Genomic DNA, 19,847 nt, shown 5'->3' with positions numbered 1-19,847 from the left:
TTAAATTAGAAAGATCATATCATAGGGCACATGTATACTAAGTTTCAAGTTGATTGGACTTCAACTTCATCAAAAACTACCTTGACCAAAAACTTTAACCTGAAGCTGGACAGACGGACGGACGAACGAACGGACGGACGAACGAACAGACGGACGGACGGACGAACGGACGCACAGACCAGAAAACATAATGCCCCTCTACTATCGTAGGTGGGGCATAAAAATTAAGAATCAAAATATACTGGTAGATCTGGCATATCAAAGAACCCCAATAATTAAATTTTTGATGAAATCAAACAAAGCTTAATTTTGGACCCTTTTGGCCCCTAATTCATAAACTATTGGGACCAAAACCCCCAAAATCAATCCCAATCTTCCTTTAGTGGTTATAAACCTTGTGTTTAAATTTTTTCCTTTTCTATTTACTTATACTAAAGTTATAAACCGAAAATCATCTGTCTTCGGATGACGATGGCGTGATACCAATATACGACCATAATATTTGTTTAATTTTTGCAGTTGCATAAAAATATAGTTCAATGAAATGTCGTTTATACAGTATGGAAAACAAATCCCGAGATGAAACTCTAGGGTGTGTGAACAGCAGGATAAGGGTCAGTTGACAGGAATGAATGTGGTATGATTCCATTGAGACAACTATCCATAAATTAAAGACTACGCCACACAATAGCCTTCAACAAAGATCAAATTATAAAGTAAACTGTACAGTTATCTATAAAAGTGTGAAAGAATTCAAAGAAATCCTACAGCCTGATTTGTGATTTTATGGTTTTTGTTTTTAACACCATTTTTTGGCAGGCAGTTTTTTATGGTGGAGGAAGTCGGAGTGCCCGGTGAAAACTATCGACCTTCGATAGGAAAACTGACAATTTAAATCAATTAAGATTGAATTTAAGTGCACCCACACGAGCGGGGTTCGAACTAACAACCTCAGTGTTGACTGCATGGCTAGTAAAGTGATTATAGTAGTAACTACTTAAACCACTCGGCCACCAAGGCCCCTCAGCCTCATTTATACTATAATTAATATTAAAAAAACAAAAACAATTAGGATATCCGACAACCACTAGAATACAGCATCCTGGCATATTAAAGACAACCATATAAAGAATATAGCAAGATAAAACCGTTTTATGAGTCCTTGCATTAAAAGTGGTGTATTATTGCCACAAGAACTCATAATGATTAAATCAGTTAGGGTAAAATACATTCATCAGACTTTTCTGAGCCCAAAAACAAACTAAAAACAAGAATGTGTCCCCAGTACACGAATGCCCCACTCGCACTATCATTTTCTATGTTCAGTGGACCGCAAAATTCGGTAAACCCTCTAATTTGGCATAAAAATTAAAAAGATCATATCATAGGAAACATGTATACTAAGTTTGAAGTCGATTGGAATTCAACTTCATCAAAAACTACCTTGACCAAAAACTTTAACCTGAAGCGGGACAGACGGATGAACGAACGGACGGACGGACGGACGAACGAACAGACGGACGAACGGACGCACAGACCAGAAAACATAATGCCCCTCTACTATCGTAGGTGGAGCATAAAAAAGAAGACAAAATATACAATTTATGGATTTCATAAAAGCTCATTTGCAGTTATTGAATATATACACTAGTAACATTCTTTTCAAGTTTTCATTGAGGAAATGCACACCAAGACTTTCACTGATGTTTTACAGATCTATTTTAATCTTTGCTGCACGTTGAAGACCTATTTGTGATCTTCGGCTGTTGTCTGCTCTTTGGTCGGGTTGTTGTCTCTGACATATTCCCCATTTCCATTCTGAAATTTATTGATTAAAAATTACATACAGAATCTAAACTTCTGTCCAATTGTGAAGGATGAGGATCCATGTTATTTATTTACAAATTTCAACAATTAAGCTTTCAAAAACACTAGACTACAAATGTCATAGGAGAATTAAAAAAAAAGATTTGACATGCAAATACATATGCTTTCCTCGTTCAATCCATTCATTTGAATCTGTGTGTCAAAGAAACTGAAACGGTCAGGCTTCTACAAATGAAACATTATTTAGGAGGCATACTTGTCAACACCAGATACAAAAGAAAAACAAAGTGTGTGTGAGCATTGAATGGTAAAGATTGCTTTCATTTTACAATTTCGAAATTGAACATTGAATTGCCAATTACAAACAAATGTACCACTTTGTTACATGTTTATATGTCTTTTTAGTGATTAAAATCATAACACAATGTTGACTGCTGTATTGTTGACATTTTTACCTATTATGTCTGTTTGTTTTGTTCACACATCGTTGTCAATATAATGGAATTTGATACGACGGTCATACAAATGAGAGGTTTAGCTAGCTGTAGAACCAGGTTCAATATACAATTTTATAAATAAGAAAATGTCTGTACCAAGTCAGGAATATGACAGTTGTTATCAATTCGTTTGATGTGTTTGAGCTTTTGATTTTGTCATTTGAATAGGGACTTTCCGTGATGAAGTTTCCTTGGAGTTCAGTATTTTTGTGATTTTACTTTTTGCAATGGAACACATTTAAGCAATATTTTCTTTGTTTCCTATAAAGGAGTAGGTTCAGTAAGACCCCTTTTTGGCCCCAAAATATAACAGTTTTACAAAATTGTTAAAATGTAAACTTTTAGTTATTTATTGCACAGTAGAATGCTTCTGCTACATAAATATGGGCTGTTTTTTGACAATACAATGCATATATATATCCGGTACTAGCACCATTAAGTCATGCTAAATTACTGAAATCTTCACAATTCTAGCATTTTAGTTAAATTTTAGACGGTTTTCGTGTGAAACGAAAGTGGCCGCATTCGTGTTCATCCTTAATATTGAAATGTAAGTTGTATTTGATGATATATAAAGGTTGAGGATGAACACGGATGCGGCCACTTCCATTTTTTCCAAAAACCATCTGAAAAGTGACATTTTGGGCATATTTGGTAGATTTTTCATATTTTAGCTTGAATCGGATCGTTTTTAATGACTAAATCAGTTAAAATCTTTCCCATAAACTAATTAATTCAAATAAAATAGACACTCAAGTATTTAAAAAGTGGACAAAATCTTTCGTCAGATGAACCTCTGCAGATATATGAAAATGATTGTAATAGAAAACTGCAATAGATAAAAAGCTTTTATCTTGATGTTAATAACAGATATATAGAGGAATTTTAAGGAGCAACAAAAACATACAAAACAAAAAGGTCCACACGACTGAAAATTGACTCCTTGTATGAGTTATTGCCCTTAAATGCTTATTTTTCACCTATTAACCTAATTTGTTGCTATTACTTTTAGCATTATAGTGTATAAAGAGAAATGAAAACGGCACAATTTATTAGAAATATAAGATCTACAAAGGTCAAAGATAACTATCACCTCAATGGACTCCTCGTAGGAGTCATTATTTATTTCTGCAAATTTGTTTACTACGGCTATTTTGAAAACAAAAATATATAGCATAACAATGTAAAACTTCTTGATATTCCCTACGATTCTAGGAAAACGGAGCATCTTCTTTTATCCATTGATATTCTTGTTTTTTTAAACCAAAGACCAGAAGACGTTTAATATATATTCGGACCGATAAACAGTTTGTAGAAAGTGATTGCAAGATGTAGTTTTGCTGCATTCATCTCACTTCTTAATTGTAGAGAATATTTCAACCATTGGAATCCTTGCAAATGATCCCCTTCTTGAAAATAACACCAGGCCAATATGTTGCATGCAGTTTCTCTGTGTCCGAAGTCTTCGAAATTCACAATGACGTATTTTAATTTCTCCAAGTTTCTTGTGGCGTTTTGGAACTTTTTGTTTCTTTTATTCATCAAATAATGAAGCAATAATGCCAGGGGAAGACAGTCTATAACGCAACATTCATGCCAGAAACCAAGTCTCAGATCAGCACCAAAATGCTTACTCGATCCAACATGTCGATAGAACTCGTATATCAACGGACCAAATGTTAGTGGTTTTTCAGTTGGTAAGAACAGCACGCAGAATGCCATACACTGTTCATTTACAGTCTGGAATGTAGGTTCATCCTCCAACAGCCAAGTAGCAAAATTCTTATTGACCTTTACATTGAAATTCCAACACCGACAAACTTGGCATATATAGTTGGAACTCTTCTTTCGGACGTAATCTAAAAGTTTGGTCTCCTTTTCAACATCATCAATTACATGATAAATAACAGCTCTTTTTAAAATCGAGGAAAACAAATCCGGACTAGGCCCTTTCTCTAGATTATCTAAAGCAAGATTGATCACACTAGTTAGGTTGCCAGAAATCCCCAAAGAAACGCATTGCGCCCAACGGCTCGTATTTAAGAAACGAATCATCCAACTTGCAAACTTTCTCTCCATGTCTTTTCCATTTTCCGTGATTTTTATAAGTCGTTTTATGACAACTAAATGGCAGAGGATTGAGACACCGGTGTTCTTATTCCGACAAAAATGACGAAATATTCTGTTTCTGCTGAATGACATTGCGTTAGCAACATTGTTGTAATCATTAAATATCTCGCAGTCAAGATTTTTTTGAATGGTAAAGTTGTGAAATGATGTGTATTGCCTGAAATTAATCCACAATCCTGTACACTGTTTTGCCAATGCCTCTCCAAAACTGTCAAATGCTATTTTAAGTAGATACTTCCCTTCATTTCGTAATAAACAACGCAACAACAATTCAAGTTTACAACGGACCAAACCTTCAATTTTGTTGTTAAATAAATTTTCATCCTTTTTAAAATAATGCGGACAGTTTCCTACTTCAACCCACTCCAAAATTCGCCTTAACAGCAGCTCTAAACACGAAAGAATGTTGTCAGGCCGCCAAAAACTATTATTTGTTTCTGTTGTGAGGTAGAATATACTATTTTTACAGTGGAAACTTGACAAAGAATCTCCAATTACTGGCTGAATAAATGTCCCTTTAATCATTTTCAACAAGATATAGCATTTCATTTGGGTGTCATTCAAACTGTGAATTAATCTTTGTTCAAGGAAAGAAAACGAAAGCCTCCATTCTAGTTCCAGCTGTGAGCTAAATGGGTGACCAACTGCTACTACTAAAGCTAGACATGTGTCAGTGGATAATAGATTGTGTTGCCTGGATTTTTTTTACCAAATGCTCGTTTGCATTCGATATTTTGGAACTACTAAACCATATACAATATCTCTCGACTGAAATCCTGGTTCTTCGTCATAAGTAAATGCTGGACCATGTTGGTCAAACTTAGGCATGTTAGTAATATCTTTGAAGCATGTGTTTCTAAGAACTATTCGCCCATGTTGGTCAATCGCATGAAGACTGTCTAACACCATGTCTGGCTCTGGCTTGTCCGTTTTTAAACGCTGTAATTTAACGTATCCAGGAAAAGATAATTCATCTGCTACTATTAGATAACACTGTTTATTTGGCACCCAGTCTGCCATGTTTTGAATGACAATACAATTTGTAGGACACATAACCTGATCAATATCAGAATTCATGTCAAATGTTGTAGCTCCCTCGGAAAGACTGCCAAAAGAATATGTAACTAAAGATTCGTTCCTACATTTTATAGTGACGTTTATTGCTGCCTCTATTAGCTTTGTTTTCATCTGTCGTCTGTGTCTTGCTTTGTCCGATGCACCGATTCCATCAAGTACTTCATTAATTGCTAGTGAAAGTTTTCGTCTCTTTTCACCAAACATTGCAATATTCCTGCTGTAAAATAGGGAAATAAACTTAGAGACATTGCTGTAGTCAATTTGAATTCAACATAAACAAAATATTTATTGAATATCCCCTTAAACGTAGGCTTTCACTATGCCTTTTCATACTATGGGAACAGATATTTTAGTTCACTTTTCAATTTCAGTTTCAGTCGACTTTTGTCGTTTTCCTAAGGAATGAAAACGTGACAGAAACGAAAGCAAGAAAAAATGTTAACCAAAAAATTATCCAAAGAATAATGTAGATAGATATGTGCGGTTTTAGTAAAAATGCATTGATGTCTACAAGCTAGGAAAAGTCTATTAAGCATGTTAAGTGACTGTCCCAACTAAAATGATATAATTTCAGTGGAGGTATTCAAATGACGGTCTCTCTTTTTTTTTTCTTTCTCTCTAGTCTAGACTACTATGTTATTAGTAGTCTCAGATTTCAGTTCGAAGCAGAATTTAGACTCTTCTCTCTTCTACAGAGCATTCAGTGAACTTTGAATTGTAACCGTTGTTTGACTATAGATTCTTCCAAATAATTGCATACCACCTCGATCTGGTTGCAAGGGTTTATACCCACCATACAAATCCCTTATTCATGTTATTGTTGGTTTTTGATAATATTATCTATACTTAGCAATGCTGCAAAGCAAATGACGCTATGCCATTCAACAATTGCGTGAATATAACATACCTCAACTAAATTTCTTCGTTATATTTAAACCAGGAAGAAATAATCCCCTATAACTGACGACCGTTTCCGTTTCACCTCTTCCCACATATACAACTAATGCAAAATGACATAGATGACCATCCTTCTCGAAATTATTTGTTTTGCTAGCATTAATTATTTTACCCAGTAAAATTACTTATACATTATCAAAATTGAAAGCCAGGTACAATAATAATATTTTAACATAGGCAAAGTGTGTTAGTAATTTTTGGGTTAAAGTCATATATATAGTACATTGGGACTTTCACACTTGTATCATGCATGCTATTAATAGTAATACTGTGGAAATATAATCCCATTTATTTGTTCCCATTTAGAAAAAGAAAAAAAGAACCAATTTTAATCTTTTAAAAGAAATTGAATTTATAGGCTTCATTACTATAATATAATTATATGTGAAGTAAAGGGTCACCTGATAACCAATAGGGTCATTGTTATGAAAGATTCTGGCCACTAAATAATCAACATAGTCAAGAATCATAGTTGTAAATGATATTGGGGACTAAAGGTGTAATCTCAATAGTAAACAAAGTCCTTATTGTAAATGATACTGGAAACTAAAGGGGTCAACTTAAATGCTAACAGAGTCCTTGTTGTAAATGATACTGGACACTCAAGGGGTCAACTTAATATCAAGTTCTTGTTGTAAATAATGCTGGACACTAAAGGGGTCAACTTAAATGCTAACAGAGTCCTTGTTGTAAATGGAACTGGACACTCAAGGGGTCAACTTAAATGCTAACAGAGTCCTTGTTGTAATTGATACTGGACACTAAAGGGGTCAATGCAATACCTAACAGTCCTTGTTGTAAATAATACTGGACACTCAAGGGGTCATCTTAAAAGTTAACAGTGCGTTGTTGTAAATGATACTGATCACTCAAGGAGTCAACTTAATAGCAAGTCCTTGTTGTAAATGATGCTAGACACTAAAGGGGTCAACTTAAATGCTAACAGAGTCCTTGTTGTAAATGATACTGGACACTCAAGGGGTCAACTTAAATGCTAACAGAGTCCTTGTTGTAATTGATACTGGACACTCAAGGGGTCAACTTAATAGTAAGTCCTTGTTGTAAATGATGCTAGACACTAAAGGGGTCAACTTAAATGCTAACAGAGTCCTTGTTGTAAATGATACTGGACACTCAAGGGGTCAACTTAAAAGCTAACCGAGTCCTTGTTGTAAATGATACTGGACACTCAAGAGGTCAACTTAAAAGTCAGCAGTCATTGTTGTAAATGACACTGTACTAAAGGGGTGAACTTAATAGCAAGTCCTTGTTGTAAATAGTACTGGACACTCAAAGTTAAAATTAAGTCGTCCAAGTCCTTGTTGTAAATGGTACTGAAAACTAAAGAGGTCAACTTAAAAACTAACAGAGTCCTTGTTGAAAATGATATTGGACACTCAAGGGGTCAACTTAAAAGCTAACAGAGTCCTTGTTGTAATTGATGCTGGACACTAAAAACTAACAGTCCTTGTTGTAAAAATACTGGACACTCAAGGGGTCAACTTAAAAGTTAACAGAGTCCTTGTTGTAAATGATACTGATCACTCAAGGGGTGAACAAAATAGCAAGTCCTTGTTGTAAATGATACTGGACACTCAATGGGTCCACTTAAATGCTAACAGAGTCCTTGTTGTAATTGATACTGGACACTAAAGGGGTCAATGCAATACCTAACAGTCCTTGTTGTAAATAATACTGGACACTCAAGGGGTCATCTTAAAAGTTAACAGTGCGTTGTTGTAAATGATACTGATCACTCGAGGAGTCAACTTAATAGCAAGTCCTTGTTGTAAATGATGCTGGCCACTAAAGGGGTCAACTTAAATGCTAGCAGAGTCCTTGTTGTAATTGATACTGGACACTCAAGGGGTCAACTTAAATGCTAACAGAGTCTTTGTTGTAAATGATTCTGGACACTAAAGAGGTCAACATAATAACTAACAATCCTTGTTGTAAATGATACTGGACACTCAATGGGTCCACTTAATAGCAAGTCCTTGTTGTAAATGATGCTAGACACTAAAGGGGTCAACTTAAATGCTAACAGAGTCCTTGTTGTAAATGATACTGGACACTAAAGGGGTCAATGCAATACCTAACAGTCCTTGTTGTAAATAATACTGGACACTCAACGGGTCATCTTAAAAGTTAACAGTGCGTTGTTGTAAATGATACTGATCACTCAAGGAGTCAACTTAATAGCAAGTCCTTGTTGTAAATGATGCTGGCCACTAAAGGGGTCAACTTAAATGCTAGCAGAGTCCTTGTTGTAATTGATACTGGACACTCAAGGGGTCAACTTAAATGCTAACAGAGTCCTTGTTGTAATTGATACTGGACACTCAAGGGGTCAACTTAATAGCAAGTCCTTGTTGTAAATGATGCTAGACACTAAAGGGGTCAACTTAAATGCTAACAGAGTCCTTGTTGTAAATGATACTGGACACTCAAGGGGTCAACTTAAAAGCTAACCGAGTCCTTGTTGTAAATGATACTGGACACTCAAGAGGTCAACTTAAAAGTCAGCAGTCATTGTTGTAAATGACACTGTACTAAAGGGGTGAACTTAATAGCAAGTCCTTGTTGTAAATAGTACTGGACACTCAAAGTTAAAATTAAGTCGTCCAAGTCCTTGTTGTAAATGGTACTGAAAACTAAAGAGGTCAACTTAATAACTAACAGAGTCCTTGTTGAAAATGATATTGGACACTCAAGGGGTCAACTTAAAAGCTAACAGAGTCCTTGTTGTAATTGATGCTGGACACTAAAGGGGTCAATTCCATAACTAACAGTCCTTGTTGTAAAAATACTGGACACTCAAGGGGTCAACTTAAAAGTTAACAGAGTCCTTGTTGTAAATGATACTGATCACTCAAGGGGTGAACAAAATAGCAAGTCCTTGTTGTAAATGATACTGGACACTCAATGGGTCCACTTAAATGCTAACAGAGTCCTTGTTGTAATTGATACTGGACACTAAAGGGGTCAATGCAATACCTAACAGTCCTTGTTGTAAATAATACTGGACACTCAAGGGGTCATCTTAAAAGTTAACAGTGCGTTGTTGTAAATGATACTGATCACTCGAGGAGTCAACTTAATAGCAAGTCCTTGTTGTAAATGATGCTGGCCACTAAAGGGGTCAACTTAAATGCTAGCAGAGTCCTTGTTGTAATTGATACTGGACACTCAAGGGGTCAACTTAAATGCTAACAGTCTTTGTTGTAAATGATTCTGGACACTAAAGAGGTCAACATAATAACTAACAATCCTTGTTGTAAATGATACTGGACACTCAATGGGTCCACTTAATAGCAAGTCCTTGTTGTAAATGATGCTAGACACTAAAGGGGTCAACTTAAATGCTAACAGAGTCCTTGTTGTAAATGATACTGGACACTAAAGGGGTCAATGCAATACCTAACAGTCCTTGTTGTAAATAATACTGGACACTCAACGGGTCATCTTAAAAGTTAACAGTGCGTTGTTGTAAATGATACTGATCACTCAAGGAGTCAACTTAATAGCAAGTCCTTGTTGTAAATGATGCTGGCCACTAAAGGGGTCAACTTAAATGCTAGCAGAGTCCTTGTTGTAATTGATACTGGACACTCAAGGGGTCAACTTAAATGCTAACAGAGTCTTTGTTGTAAATGATTCTGGACACTAAAGAGGTCAACATAATAACAAACAATCCTTGTTGTAAATGATACTTGACACTCAATGGGTCCACTTAATAGCAAGTCCTTGTTGTAAATGATGCTAGACACTAAAGGGGTCAACTTAAATGCTAACAGAGTCCTTGTTGTAAATGATACTGGACACTCAAGGGGTCAACTTAAATGCTAACAGAGTCCTTGTTGTAATTGATACTGGACACTAAAGGGGTCAATGCAATACCTAACAGTCCTTGTTGTAAATAATACTGGACACTCAAGGGGTCATCTTAAAAGTTAACAGTGCGTTGTTGTAAATGATACTGATCACTCAAGGAGTCAACTTAATAGCAAGTCCTTGTTGTAAATGATGCTGGCCACTAAAGGGGTCAACTTAAATGCTAGCAGAGTCCTTGTTGTAATTGATACTGGACACTCAAGGGGTCAACTTAAATGCTAACAGAGTCTTTGTTGTAAATGATTCTGGACACTAAAGAGGTCAACATAATAACTAACAATCCTTTTTGTAAATGATACTGGACACTCAAGGGGTCAACTTAAGGCAGCAACCATTTGATTTTCTGGGGGGGGGGCTATGGTTTTTTTTCTGTACAAACTTTTTGCTAGCACTCAAAGGTAAAATTAAGTCATCAGAGTCCTTGTTGTGAATGGTACTGTAAACTAGAATATCTAAATAGGGTGTGTTTCTTTCCTAAGCATTTTTTTGTAAATCTTGTCTTACTGATCATTTTTGCTTATTTAAGTTACTTTCTATCAATTATAATTTTCGAGATAATAGACCCTTTAGATGAAATCAACAATATGAAGAACTCAACATTTTAAACATTTTCCCACTGCCAGATTTTCTCTATTTTAAGCAGGTTTTTTTTTTTTTATAGATAATAGACTTGCATTTAACTAGAAGGTTGTATTTTTGGCCTTATCATCCTCATTGCTTGTCATCAGACACATGTTTTAAACCAGATACTCCAATGATGATTGTGGTCAAATTTGGTTAAATTTGACCCAGTAATTTCAGAGAAGATAGTTGTAAAAGGTACCAACGACGACAGATGTCAAGTGACGATAAAAGCTAGCTTCAGGTGAGGTAAGAATGCAAATAAACAAATTAAGAGGTAGTTTTCTTTTATTGACTTTTATCACAGACAGTAACTGTCAATTTTATTTGTTCTGTGCAAAAAATTTAAAAAAAAAGAAGAGAAAAAATAGACAAAACACATTGTTCATCCAGAAACTCATAAGCAACATAATATTTGTGGATATAAAATAAGAATAAAACTAAAAAATATAACTGCTACCAACTATTACAATACATTTGGCTCTTCAGAACTTCAGAAATTAACAATTATTGCTGTTACTGAAAATTAACGAATCCTGAACTTTAATGGTTTTGAGTTGTCAATTCTTGGGAAAAAGGAAAAATTAGCACTCACAATTGAAGAATGTGTAAAAAAGCTAAAAAAGCTATAAAAAAAAAAAAAGCATACAGCTTTTAAGTTTAACCACCAATATATATACAGCATAAAATGTGCATTTAGTCATATCATACTAAGGATTTGAAAAAAAGTGTTTAATACAGGCTGTCCAATTTAAACCCCTGGCACCTAGATAGAAATTATGCTCTTTTTCTGATGCTTTTGAATTTAAATTTAAATACTTTCAAATAATTTATCAAATAATAAGAGTTTTAAAAAAAAAATCCTTATATTGTTTAAACATTTCTCAGTTGTATTTTAAAATAGTTATAACCTTTTTAAGCCATTTATAAAAAAAGATAAAAAATTATATAGAAAGGTAAAAATATGAAGCAGAATATATTTGAATATCCAATAACATCAAAACAATCAGAATTCTATCTGATACTAATTTGTCAACAAAAACTTCAACAATAAATCTATAAAATAAGCATTAATATGAATTCAACATTTTTTCAAGCTGTTCTAACAAAATTTTGTTTCCTTGCATGAGGGTTCTATTTCTAACTCATATTAACAAACTTTACAAATTGTACATTTTTAAAAACAAATAAAAATGAAACCTTGTTCATCTTTTGAAATTTTGTACAAATTAAAAAAAAAAACCTGTTAAAAGTCAAGCAGACCAAGTTCCTTTGGTTCTAAATCAAGTACAATGATACAAACGTAACTGTATCTTTCTACAATGTGTATAACAGGTAAGAAAATTACAATTTCATTATTCGAAAATGTAGACCGTACCAAAAATAATTTTGTAAATATTTTTGATTTGTACCTTTATTGTGACATTGCAAGAGAGGACATAGAAATATTTCACCTCAATAATTGGTTATATTTGACAATAATCTTGGGTTCAAAAGACTCATTTAAACCTAAAAAGGCGGCTTTAGAGCTCACACTTCAGAATCATAGGTGACTTTTGTCTAATTCTGCAATCAAATTCACAAAATACCATAAGAGAAAAATGATAACAAATATTTCAATATTACTTACAAACCATTTTTATGGCACCGTTTAAAAAAAAAGCCAAATGAAAGATAACAAGGCATCTGTTTGTCAAGTGTGTATCACTAGCCTGTCAACACTGAGGATATGCCACTGACTAAATTCTTAATTGACTAATATTGCATTTTCTAACTGATGGTCGGTTGTACTCTCCAGCTTACCCCATCAATAAAAACTGATCCTCACAAAAAAATACAATGGTCCTGAAAGTTGCATTATCCACCAATCAATCGGTGTAAAGTGTGAATTGTCTTGCTCCTCTGACATTTAAAATTACCAAGTTTTGTAGACTAAATTTGTTTATCAGTTCAGCTTATAAAGTGTTTAAATAAAATTGAATTAAAGTGTATAGAATGGCATCACGATTGACATATACCAGTCACAACTTCTCATAAAAACAGTCTTAATGTTTGATGGAGAGTATTATGCTAACCATTCAGTAGCCAATATTACAAGCATATACAAAACCAGATGATAATTGTGCCATTGTACTGTAAAAAAAACCACAAGAACTGCAAAAACAAATGTCCTAGTGTATATTAATTGTTTTGATCTTTTTCACTCAGAGTAGAATGGATTAGTTTTCATAATTGTAGAGAAAATACGCATATTTTTTTAAGATTTTTTTAAAATATAAAAATCTGGTTTATAAACTCCTCCTTAATTAATTTGTGTGTATAAAATTATAAAAAATACAAGACAATTGGTTAAGAACATAATTCTGTATTGACATTCAAAACTTCGATGATACTTCGGACTGTAGGAAAAACTTCAGTAACAGATGGTAACTGTGACACTGGTACAGCCAATCTGAAAATACAAATTAATCTCAACGTTAAAGGAAGATTCAGAAAGAGAACAGGCAAATACAATATTTAATGAATTAAATTGCTCAGTTTGAAAAATGTCTTTCATCCACAACAAATTTCTTAACATTGAAATACTGAAAAGGCTAATGAGTTGTTATTTAGTAGAAAAAGACATTACAATGAGTTTGAAGTGATCAGAAATACAAATTATTGAATATACTCAAGAAGTCACAATTTTTTTGATACAATTAGTCAATAATGTATAACTAACCTGTAGTAACCATTATTATGTAAATAATAAGTTTGGACAAATTATTCTGAAATTTTAAATTCATCTCAGCACAAATGAAAATAAAATAAAATATTGAAAACTGGTTGAATTAAAAAAACTAGAGGCTCTAAAGAGCCTGTGTCGCTCACCTTGGTCTATGTGAATATTAAACAAAGGAAGCAGATGGATTCATGACAAAATTGTGTTTTGGTGATGGTGATGTGTTTGTACATCTTACTTTACTGAACATTCTTGCTACTTACAATTATCTCTATCTATAATGAACTTGGCCCAGTAGTTTCAGTGGAAAATGTTAGTTAAAATTTACAAATTTTATGAAAATTGTTAGAAATTGACTATAAAGGACAATAACTCCTTAGGGGTCAATTGACCATTTCCGTCATGTTGACTTATTTGTAAATCTTACTTTGCTTAACATTATTGATGTTTACAGTTTATCTCTATCTATAATAATATTCAAGATAATAACCAAAAACAGCAAAATTTCCTTAAAATTACCAATTCAGGGGCAGCAACCCAACAACAGGTTGTCAGATTCATCTGAAAATTTCAGGGCAGATAGATGTTGACCTGATAAACAATTTTACCCGATGTCAGATTTGCTCTAAAGGCTGCGGTTTCAGAGTTTTAAGCCAAAATCTACATTTCACCCCTATGTTCTATTTTTAGCAATGGCGGCCATCTTGGTTGGTTAGCCAGGTCACCGGACACAATTTTTTAACTAGATACCCCAATGATGATTGTGGTCAAGTTTGGTTTAATTTGGCCAAGTAGTTTCAGAGGAGAAAATTTTTGTAAAAGATGACTAAGATTTACGTAAAATGGTTAAAAATTGACTATAAAGGGCAATAACTCCTAAAGGGGTCGACAGACCATTTTGGTCATGTTGACTTATTTGTAGATCTTACTTTACTGAACATTTTTGCTGTGTACAGTTTATCTCTATCTATGATAATATTCAAGATAATAACCAAAAACAGCAAAATTTCCTTAAAATTACCAATTCAGGGGCAGCAACCTATCAACGGGTTGTCCGATTCACCTCAAAAATTTCAGGGCAGATAGATCTTGACCTGATTAACAATTTTACCCATGTCAGATTTGCTCTAAATGCTTTGGTTTTTGAGTTATAAGCCAAAAACTGCATTTTACCCCTATGTTCTATTTTTAGCCATGGCGGCCATCTTGGTTGGTTGACCGGGTCACCGGACACAATTTTTAAACTAGATACCCTAATAATGATTGTGGCCAAGTTTGGTAAAAATTGGCCCAGTAGTTTCAGAGGAGAAGATTTTTGTAAAAGTTAACGACGGACGACGACGACGACGCCGGACGACGGACGCCAAGTGATGAGAAAAGCTCACTTGGCCCTTTGGGCCAGGTGAGCTAAAAATTGGAAAGCCCAAGATAACATTACCATCAGATTTCTATAAATAATGAGGGCAACGTACAGAGTATTTAACATTGCAAGAAATCGTTAAGTTTATACTTAGGAGTGTTAAATACCTACTTAGAGCTCATGCAAACAATGAAAACAAGAACAAGCCAACACTGATTCAAGGAAAATTGTATAAGTACCTGAACTTACTGTACTCAAGCTAAATAAAAATATACCTACTTTTTAGTTTGCATCCACTGTTTGGTTACAAGAATAAAGGCATCTGGAGCTCCAGATAACATGGCCTCCATCTCTAATAACTGAAATAAAAAAAAAATCTCCCAAAATTATATCTAGTTCATGATAGTCATCACAATTACAAGTAAATACTTTTTCATAATTCAAAAGCTTTATGTGTTTACTAGTTTAATACTGAACATACTGAAGAAAGTTTCTGATGTTGTACAAAAATCAACAAATACGCTATTAACTACAGAATAATGAATAAATAAACACAGCAGTTACCTTTCCATTGGGAACTTTTCCTGTCACCTGTCTACCAACAGACATTAACAATCCTAAGGCCACTGAATAAGCTACCACACTACAAAAAAGAGTTTTTAATACATAAAGATCCTCAAACCTCTGATTCAATATTCTTCTTAAACTTGTGCTTTACATTTAGCACAATACTTAATAGTGACTGGTATTATAATAACTAATATACCAATAACAAGACCATATCTTCATAGGACACCATGTCCCACTGACATTTCTAATTAACATTAAAAGTTCATATCATAATGACAAGTTGTACTAATTTTCAGTTTATTGTGACCTCAACTTCATATTCTATGTTTATGATCGATGTAATTTACCATGATGTTTTGGTCACATCAACTATTAACTTAGAAATAAGAGGACGTGGTACGAGTGCCAATGACACAAATCTCCATCCAAGTCACAATGTGTAAAAAGTAAACCATTGTAGATCAAAGCTTATTTAGAGGTGAACTTTTAAATTTTACAAATTGAATTCATGTACACAAAAATACTATAAGTTATTATTATGTTCCTCAATTCTTTTTTGGCTGAATTTTGAATATCATGAAATACAGCATATTCATGAGAGTTGAAACCAGACATAAGTAGTTGTCGTTCAGCTAGTTCCTTTTCTATTGAGGATTCCATTCCACATATTTTGTTATAGATATTTATGACAGCTTTATGTATTGATCAATTTTCATGATAGAAAGTTCTATAAATGAACAAGAAATATGTTATGTAACCAAGTTTGAAAATAATTTCTCAGTGTTGTCTTCACATTTAGGATATTATTTGCACTTTACAGGAAGGATGAAATTGGTTTGACTGATTCTAACTAAAATAACATCCCAAATAACTTTAGTTTAGAAGGTTCAACCTATATTGTTGTCAGTTTCAATGGACTTGTTGAATTTACCTTGTAATTTGGAATTTTTGTCACTACATATATTTTTTTTTAACTTTGAGCAGGACCAAAGATACAAAAACGTGTAAGTTACAAAGCTTGCAAAAAGGAATAATTTATTTGACTCTTGGTCTCTAATTGTCTTTGGTCATGGCAGTTGCCAATCACACTGGTATTCTATTGGATTTTGCTTTACAAAAATAACCAAAATAGCCAGAAAATTGACAAATAACAAGAATGTGTCCTCAGTACACGAATGCCCCACTCGCACTATCATTTTCTATGTTCAGTGGACCGTGAAATTGGGGTAAAATCTCTAATTTGGCATTAAAATTAGAAAGATCATATCATAGGGAACATGTGTACCAAGTTTGAAGTCGATTGGACTTCAACTTCATCAAAAACTACCTCGACCAAAAACTTTAACCTGAAGCGGGACAGACTGACGAACAAACGGACGAACGAACGAACGAACGGATGCAAAGACCAGAAAACATAATGCCCCTCTACTATCGTAGGTGGGGCATAAAAACCAACATACTTGAATTACAGGCTAAAAAAAGACATAATACAAATTTTCACAGTTCATTTGTGAATATGTTCACAGACATGAAAATTCTTGGCTCCTGTTTGGTGATGCCTTAGAAAAGAATTTGAACAATGCTTTCATTCTGAAAAAAAATGTTATGTCATGACTACATTGGTATATCTAACTAAATAGTATTATATAGTTTTTTAATATAGGCTATTAACATAGTACTTACGAGGAGCCTCTTGTTAAAGGCATTAAATTGTAGAAATAATAAACTAATGTCAGGATGATGTTCACTACAGAATCCACATCCTAAAATAAAACAATCATATGTATAAATCGTTTACTACAGAATCCACATCCTAAAATAAAACAATCATAAATCTTTACAGCTCTTCTATAAAAGCATGAAAACAAAACTTTGATCAACTTACTTGCTATGTTTGCTTGGATGTTTGCAAAAAATAGGTAGGTAGAGTTTCAGTCTGTTTTATATATACTGGGGTTTGATTTGTGTTTAAAAGAAAGATAACCCTTTTTTCAGGAATTTGTTCACATCTTTTCTTTGATGAAGTATCATTTGAACAGCTGGATGTTAAGCCCAATCATAACTTTAAGATTTATAAATAAAGATTACTTCACCATGTAAATAAGGTCAAACCAGCCTTTTTACATATTGTTGCATATACTATAGAAGATTTATCTGACATCGTTTTTTGTTTCAAACCAACATATCTTAACCCTAAATATGGACCTCGTCAGAAACATTTAAGTTGTTAATATTCTACCATGAAATTTGGATAATTTCAGCCATTTGACATAATTTTTTAAAAGATACAATGCATGAAGTTTTAACTGATTATTTTCCAAGCTGGTATACTTATCAAACTTCCTTCTAACCATAATCTTTTCAAGGAGCTGTAAAATGTACATACAGATAAACAAATATAACAGAATGCAAAAACTGTATGTTCTTTAAATATATAACATAAATAATGTACATACTGTTAATTTAGTTATTCCTGTCCTTTTTATTTCTTCCTGTAATTGATTGAATACAGCATCCAGTTCTGCATGGTATGCTGATGTCCGACTCTTGGAATGTACAACATGGATAGCAAACATCATTTTAGTACTCCTAAAAAAACCAAAAACCAAACCATTACTGATTGGTCCCTGTCACTGCATTGGGTTATTTAGAAAGATAATTTGTACTTGATAAAATGGTATTGTTCAAGATGTCACCTTGATAAAAACATTTTGTTCCAAACTCAGTCTATCAATTACTGCTGTGATCTTGACGATTATCCTGTAACCAAAATGTTCACAACTGGATGGTAATACATTAACTCTGGAATAGTAATTGTGAAAATTACAATTGACCTGCATTTCACACCTGGTAGTAAAAAGCTGCATGGCTGACATCAAAAGTGGACTTCTGTCCAACTGAAACTATATGTAATATCTTATGAAGCAAAACACTTAAACAATGAATATAGATCATGACTTTAAAAGTAATTACACAGTAATTCAATTCTTCCCCTACGGAAACATCAGTTTTCATCTATAGAATGGACAAATAAGCAAAGTGGTGACAACCCCAAAAATTTCAGTGCATAAAAAGTGAACTTGTAAAATGTTTAAGAAATGACATACCAGCTATCTGTCAATATTAACATTGCACCATCTAATCTATTGTTATTGCCATCTTTTCTGCTACTTGGTACTTGTGTAGACACCATAAAGCCATGCTGATTTATTTGACGCTTCTGTAAAAAAAAAAAGAAGTTTTATGTAAAAAAAAAAAGCACAATATAGACTTAATGTTTTAACTACTAGTAACTAATGAAGATACTCCCAGCTCAGATAGCGACCTACAATTATTTAAACTGGCATACGAATGCATCAAAGAAAGCATAAAGCCTGCCACCAAAAATGTTATTCTAATCAATCTATTGATCTTATGATATAGATTCAATCAATTATCTGTGAACACCTTTTGTCAATAATAAAGAGTCATATGCTAATCAAAGAAGTTAGGTGTAGGAAAGTAGTGTGCTCTGTTGTAATGCAAAATTTGAAGAAACACATAATTTTTACACCAATGTTCATCTTTTAATTCATTACATTTATGAAATCAAAATCAATTTAACATTTTTAGTAAAAACAGTCAAGTAAAACTGAAAGAGAGTAAGAAAAATTGTATGCAACCTTCAGTAGATTAATATGAGTATGTTTTTATATGATTTTAGTACAACAGATTCTTACTACTTTAACACTTACTCTTGCTACAGTTAAAAGATCATCAACTGTTTTAGCTTTTTCTATGTCATCTTGTAATTCAGGATAAAATACAGCTCCATTCCTGTTGATTGAAAAAAATGGTTTGTTTTATCTAACATTTTTACAGCTATTTAATCTGAATAATATATATTTGTGAATTGATCAAATGTTTCCTTAATCACAACTAACTACTAATCTTATCATGAAATATTGACATAAATATATGAAGCTAACTAAAGTTCAGATGATATATCAGAAATGTACAACTATCAGTTAACCTATGAAACAAATTACATTAAAACTAAACAAACAAAACTTTTAACATCTAGCAGCCAAAAATATGCAGGTCACCTACTCAATTTTATTTTTTGCTGTCAACTCAAAACAAAATAAAACTTTACAAACTGTTGTGATGGCTTGAACTTTTCTTACTCTTGTAAGCACAAATTTTTTTCTTT

The 19,847-nt window shown here is 33.3% G+C and overlaps 1 protein-coding gene and 1 long non-coding RNA gene across 2 annotated transcripts in view; both read right to left on the bottom strand.

Annotated features, from left to right (window-relative positions):
• Positions 1-3,358: 3,358 nt before the first annotated feature.
• On the bottom strand, positions 3,359-6,672 carry LOC139514497 (uncharacterized). The gene is made up of 2 exons (XR_011662626.1): positions 6,439-6,672; positions 3,359-5,748 (listed from the first exon to the last, which is right to left on the bottom strand). It is a non-coding gene; the product is annotated as an uncharacterized lncRNA (long non-coding RNA).
• Positions 6,673-11,273: 4,601 nt separating this feature from the next.
• The window catches only part of LOC139514491 (tetratricopeptide repeat protein 13-like), a 40,681-nt gene continuing 32,107 nt past the window's right edge, over positions 11,274-19,847 (bottom strand). Inside the window, exons 18-24 of the mRNA XM_071303816.1 lie at positions 19,390-19,471; positions 18,763-18,875; positions 18,112-18,244; positions 17,339-17,418; positions 15,650-15,728; positions 15,365-15,444; positions 11,274-13,455 (exon numbers count right to left, since the gene is read on the bottom strand). Coding sequence (XP_071159917.1) covers positions 13,353-13,455; positions 15,365-15,444; positions 15,650-15,728; positions 17,339-17,418; positions 18,112-18,244; positions 18,763-18,875; positions 19,390-19,471 — 670 coding nt within the window. The 3' untranslated portion in view covers positions 11,274-13,352. The remainder of the gene's footprint in view (positions 13,456-15,364; positions 15,445-15,649; positions 15,729-17,338; positions 17,419-18,111; positions 18,245-18,762; positions 18,876-19,389; positions 19,472-19,847) is intronic.

This window comes from Mytilus edulis, chromosome 3 (assembly GCF_963676685.1).
Source record: "Mytilus edulis chromosome 3, xbMytEdul2.2, whole genome shotgun sequence".
In the NCBI taxonomy this organism is placed as follows: domain Eukaryota; kingdom Metazoa; phylum Mollusca; class Bivalvia; order Mytilida; family Mytilidae; genus Mytilus; species Mytilus edulis.
This window is presented reverse-complemented; position numbering and strand designations above follow the sequence as displayed.